Source organism: Sphaeroforma arctica (assembly GCF_001186125.1).
Source record: "Sphaeroforma arctica JP610 unplaced genomic scaffold supercont1.522, whole genome shotgun sequence".
Lineage (NCBI taxonomy): Eukaryota > Ichthyosporea > Ichthyophonida > Sphaeroforma > Sphaeroforma arctica.
In genome coordinates this window covers 6,387-11,843 of record NW_014040036.1, presented here as the reverse complement: position 1 = coordinate 11,843, position 5,457 = coordinate 6,387, and the positions used below count along the sequence as shown (strand labels likewise).

General features: G+C 51.4%; 4 protein-coding genes across 4 annotated transcripts in view; all 4 read left to right on the top strand.

The window, feature by feature from the left end:
* SARC_06942 (hypothetical protein) overlaps nt 1–509 on the top strand; it is a gene marked incomplete at both ends in the record, with an annotated part of 1,549 nt that extends 1,040 nt beyond the window's left edge. The window contains one exon of the mRNA XM_014299120.1: nt 138–509. Coding sequence (XP_014154595.1) covers nt 138–509 — 372 coding nt within the window. The remainder of the gene's footprint in view (nt 1–137) is intronic.
* Nucleotides 510–618: 109 nt separating this feature from the next.
* On the top strand, nt 619–2,754 carry SARC_06941 (hypothetical protein; the record flags this gene model as incomplete). The annotated part of the gene is made up of 6 exons (XM_014299119.1): nt 619–856; nt 901–1,146; nt 1,209–1,550; nt 1,588–1,848; nt 2,021–2,271; nt 2,344–2,754. The coding sequence occupies 6 exons, from the start codon at nt 619–621 to the stop codon at nt 2,752–2,754; spliced, it is 1,749 nt and encodes a 582-aa protein (XP_014154594.1).
* A 115-nt stretch (nt 2,755–2,869) lies between these two features.
* On the top strand, nt 2,870–3,529 carry SARC_06940 (hypothetical protein; the record flags this gene model as incomplete). The annotated part of the gene is made up of 1 exon (XM_014299118.1): nt 2,870–3,529. The coding sequence occupies one exon, from the start codon at nt 2,870–2,872 to the stop codon at nt 3,527–3,529; it is 660 nt and encodes a 219-aa protein (XP_014154593.1).
* Nucleotides 3,530–3,582: 53 nt separating this feature from the next.
* Nucleotides 3,583–5,202, top strand: SARC_06939 (hypothetical protein; the record flags this gene model as incomplete). The annotated part of the gene is made up of 2 exons (XM_014299117.1): nt 3,583–4,017; nt 4,249–5,202. 2 exons carry the CDS (start codon nt 3,583–3,585, stop codon nt 5,200–5,202), a joined length of 1,389 nt encoding a protein of 462 aa, XP_014154592.1.
* Nucleotides 5,203–5,457: the final 255 nt, after the last annotated feature.

The window sequence follows — 5,457 nt, the reverse complement described above, 5'->3', positions numbered from 1 at the left end:
CCCCACGTGGCGAATGGTAAGGATTCGGGTAAAACGACTCAGGGGGGATCAGCCGTGGCTGTAGGAACATCACCGGGCGGGACACACAAGGTGAGCGCTCAGTGTGTGTGGGTGTAAACTCGGGTATGACAACTCAGAGTAGTTCATCAGTGGCTATAGGGGAATATGCGGGGTATACATCACAGGGGGATGCCACCGTGGCGATTGGAAAGGATTCGGGTAAAACTACTCAGGGGGGATCAGCCGTGGCTGTAGGAACATTAGCTGGGCGGGACACACAAGGTGAGCGCTCTGTGTGTGTGGGTGTAAACTCGGGTATGACAACTCAGGGTAGTTCATCAGTGGCTATAGGGGACAATGCGGGGTATGCATCACAGGGGGATGCCACCGTGGCGATTGGAAAGGATTCGGGTAAAACTACCCAGGGGGGTTCAGCCGTGGTCATAGTACCTTGGCCGTTGGTCGGGAATCTGGCACAACATACCAGGGTTCGTACGCTGTGGCGGTAGGATCAAGGGCCGGAAACGACACACAGGAAGCGAACGCGGTCGCAATTGGAAGTAGCGCTGGTAAAACGACCCAGGGTGTAAGTTCCGTGGCTATAGTTATGAAGCGGGAATGACGATACAGGGCGAATATTGCGTAGCCGTAGGAATTGATGCGGGTAAGACAAACCAGAGCAACCGTAGCGTAGCCGTAGGAATTGATGCGGGTAAGACAAACCAGGGTATAGATGCGACTGCCCTGGGTCCACACGCGGGGACCACGGACCAGGGACTATACTCTGTGGATATAGGAAGAGAATCTGATCATGACACGCAAGAGGAAATTTCAGTTGCAATCGGGAACGAAGCGGGTAAAATATTACTACGGTAGCGGTGGCCATCGGGTATTGGGCAGGCCAGACGACCCAAGGCGAAAATTCCGTGGCTATAGGACGGCTGACCGGCGCGAGGCTACAAGGCTCGGACGCAGTTGGTGTAGGCTATGGTGCCGGGAACGAGGCGGGTAAAACATCACATGGTACGGTAGCGGTGGCCATCGGGTATTGGGCTGGCCAGACGACCCAAGGCGATAATTCCGTGGCTATAGGACGGCTGACCGGCGCGACGCTACAGGGGTCGGACGCAGTTGGTGTAGGCTATGGTGCCGGAGAACTGAACCAGGGAGTCAATACAGTAGCAATCGGCAATCAAGCGGGAACACAGGGCAACTGACTAACAGTGTAGCCGTTGGGGTTTCCGCGGGTCTGACAGAGCAGGGGAACTACTCGGTCGCCTTAGGGTCGAGCTCGGGGGTTACCACACAGGGTGGTTATTCTGTGGCTATAGGACACGAGTCGGGAAAAACAACACAGAATGCGGGGTGTGTGGCCGTGGGACGCAACGCGGGCGAGACGGCGCAGGGTGTAAGTGGTGTGGCGGTCGGAAGCTCGGTCGGTAGCGTGGACCAGAGTGACAACTGCGTGGCGGTTGCGCTGACCGTAGGGTACGACACACAGGGTGAAATGGCGGTTAGTGTTAGGTACGATGCGTGGCGAACAATGCAGGGTATGTCCGCGGTGGCGGTTGGCAATTTGGCCGGAAGCGATACGCATGGATTCGGTGGCAGTTGGGAATAGCGCTGGCAAAACAACCCAGGGGGGTTCAGCCGTGGCGATTGGTAAGGAGTCGGGTAAAACGACCCAGGGTGTAAATACCGTAGCTATTGAAACTAGTGCTGGATGGGAAACACAGGGCGCTGTGGCCGTTGCGATTGGTTACAAATCGGGGTACGAAGCACAGGGTATAAGTGCAGCAGGTAGTGAGTCTCAAGCATCTCAAGCTGTTGCAGTGGGGTTCAATTCAGGTATGGCTACACAGGGTCTATACAGTGTAGCTTTAGGTCGGCGATCGGGTGCAACTAACCAAGGTAGTGTTTCGGTTGCAGTTGGTGGCAATTCGGGGTCGTTGGATCAATGAGGTCGATGTGTAGCCGTTCGGTACATATGCCGGTAGTGTCACACAGGGATTTCAATCAGTATCCGTTGGCGCAAACGCTGGAGAAACTGAACTAGGTGCGAGCTCGGTGGCCATTGGTGCCTTCGCGTGTCAAGGGACATCAGCAGACAATGCTATTACACTGAACACCACGGGTATTAAGTTACCTAATGCGGTGGCCAACTCGTTCATAGTCAAGCCGATCCGCAACGCCGCGAGTCCCAACGCGCTGACGTACAACCCCACGACCGGCGAGATTAAAACGTCCACAACCGAAACCAAGGAGAACATTGTCCTGTGAACGCGCAACGCCGGCAGCATTCTGGGCCAGCTCGAGGTCAAGGAATTCAGCTACATCAACTAGGGCAAGTACATCCGGCACGGCACACCTGACACCGCCGAGCCGTTTGCCAGCTGGTTGAGTACCGCGAAACTGGGTGATGATTGGGCGGCCACTTTGGAGACATCCGGTGGCGCCGCGGCCGAGTTTGAAAACGTCCCCGATGAGGACAACAGGGTGATCCAGCAAATGTACACCGACTACGTGGCTATTGTGGAAGTGGTACCCGAAACATTTGTCGACAAGGATGAGACCCACTTTGGGTTCATGGCCGAAAAAGTGCAGACCGTTGACGGCAAGGCGCTGGATATCAAGTGGAACAACATCACGGCGCTGCTGGTCAAGCAGAACCAAATCCTGACGGCACATATAGCCGAGTTGACCAGCGACACGGAAGCGCGGTTTGCGGCATTGGAAGCCAAATACTTTTTTTGAATAAAGCGAATATACCATAAATGTCGAAATTAGCGACACACAACAAAATTTGTGACTGGTGTTGCGAGCTGTATAAATATAGAGGTCGAAAGATAAATATTATCAGTCTAAAAAAATGGATCACGTTAAACTACTCGAAAAAGGCGAATCAACAGAGACTCACGTCAAACCGCCCGAAGAAGTACTCAAGGACGGAGACTCTGGTAAAAAAATGGATCACGTCAAACTGCTCGAACAATTACTCAAGGACGGAGCCGGCCGCTGGAGTGATCTCGTCGGAGTCGACAACGACGCGTTTGAAAACATTTCGCCCAAATTGACCAGCGTTGTTGAAGACTACATTCTGACTCCGGATCGCGCTCCCCGGATAAATGAGGCTCTTGTCCTAGCAGATCTTGTCGCCATACCGGGAAATGGGTTCGGTATCGCAGTCTGTAGCTGCGTGACCGATTGGTTGCTACGGATATTCTACGACTTTAGCACGGACTATGGCGTTGGTGACCAAGTTATGACGCGCATGATCTGGTTAGAAATGAGAGTTTACGGTGATCCTGTGCTAACCGAACCGTCCACTCTGTCGGACCAGTGTCGGATGGTAGAATTTGAGGTGACCATTGCGGCCTATTGGCACCACGTGCAGGCGGCAAGCCCCCGAACGCCGACATTGATCCCGCCGACATTCTGGCGGTGTACAGATTACCTTGCGTCCCCTTTTCACCCGAACTCGATTGCTCGATCTGCTATGATCACGCACTGGACGACCACTCTGGCGTGACGCTGGAATGTTTACACACGTTTCATCGCGTGTGTGCGCTAAAGTGGTTTGCCATGGCAAATTCGTGCCCGCTGTGCAAGACGGTTATTGAGCCTGCCGAACGTGCCGATGAGGCTTCCTCGGAGGTCTGTGATTTGTTGGATCTCGTGCCCGTCGGCACAGTGGCGCAGATCCGGGTATTATCCGATTTGGAAGCGGATAGGCCACGGATTTTGTTCGTGGACTGCGAGGGTATGGTCAACGAGATGGAACATGCGAGCAGAACAACAACAACAACTTCTATCCAACATGTAGGTCGCTTCCCTACGTGCCTGCAGAATAATTCAACAAAGTACGCCGCTGTTCGAGTCTTTGCAAACCCCGATTGCGAGAGTTTGATGCGTATGCTCCTCGGGGGATTTTTTCACACGGAGGAGCCGACTAGTCAGTCTGGGTTCCTGTATGCACCGAAACTTGACAAATTCGTTAAAGTGTCTACAGAGACGTTTGTGTGTTGTCAGAGGTCTCCGATCGAGCCGTTTACAACGTACAATATTTTTTTTTTGAAGCGCGGCGCATGCACCAAAAGTAAACCTTGTGTTTCCCGTCGCAGAAACGAGCGTCTAGAGTGATGATCAGTCAAATAAAAAAATTAAATAAAGCGAATATGTATAAATATAGAGGTAGAACAATGCCGCACTTGAAAACCTGTCACAAATCATGTTCCCCGGATTCACGAGGCCCTAGTCCTAGCCAATCTTGTCATCAAACCCCAAAATGGTTTCGGCATTACGGTCTGCAACCGCACGAGTGTCTGGTTGCTGCAGATGTTCTGCATGTTGAACACGGACTACGCAGTCGGCGACAGGGTGATTCCGCTCATGCTACATCTGGAACTAAAAGTTTACGGTGATTCTGCCCTATCCGATCCGTCCAAGATGACACCCGGAGACCAGTGTCTGTTGGCCGAATTTGAGGCAACGATAAAAACATATTGGTTTCATCTGCAGTCGTCGTCAACGCCCCCGAACCGCGATCTTGATCCCGCCGACATTCTGGCAGTGTACCGATTACCCCGTGTCCCCTTTTCACCCGACCTCGATTGCACGATCTGCCATGATCACGCCCTGGACGAACACTCTGGTGTGACGCTGGAATGTTCACACACGTTTCACCGCGTGTGCGCCCTAAAGTGGCTTGCCAAGGAAAAGTCTTGCCCGCGGTGCAAGACGATCGTTGAGCGTACCGATTCCCCCGAGACTACCACTACGGCCTGCAACTTGTTGGATCTCGTACCTAGAGGCACACTAGCGCAGATCCGAGTATTTTCCGAAGCCGACATCGAATCGAAGGAAGTCGTGAAGCCACGGATTTTATTCGTGGATCGCGAAGGTGATGTTATGGAAATGGTCCACGCGAGCAGGACGACCGTTGGCTTCCTCCGACCGCTGGGCCGGTTCCCCACGTGCCTGCAGAATAATTCAACAAAGTACGCCGCTGTTCGAGTCTTTGCGAACCCCGAGTACGAGAATCTGATGCGGATGCTCCTCGGTGAATTTACTCACACGGAGGAGCCGACGATCCAGTTTGGATTTACGTTTTCCACTGAAACTGATAGATTCATGAAAATATCCTCAGAGACGTTTGTGAAGTGCCAGTGTGTGCCGATCGAGCCGTTTACAACGTACATTTAGTGCGGCTGACTTCGTGGCCCACAATGCTAACTTAAGGTTTTTCATGTATATATATATATATATGTATATATATATATATTATTTTGTATATATATGTATATATATAATATATATATATAAATGTATATATATAAATGTATATATATGTATGTATGTGTATGTATGTATGTATGTATGCGTGTATGGATATATATATTTAAATATTTATAAATATATATATACATACACGCATACATACATACATATATATACATT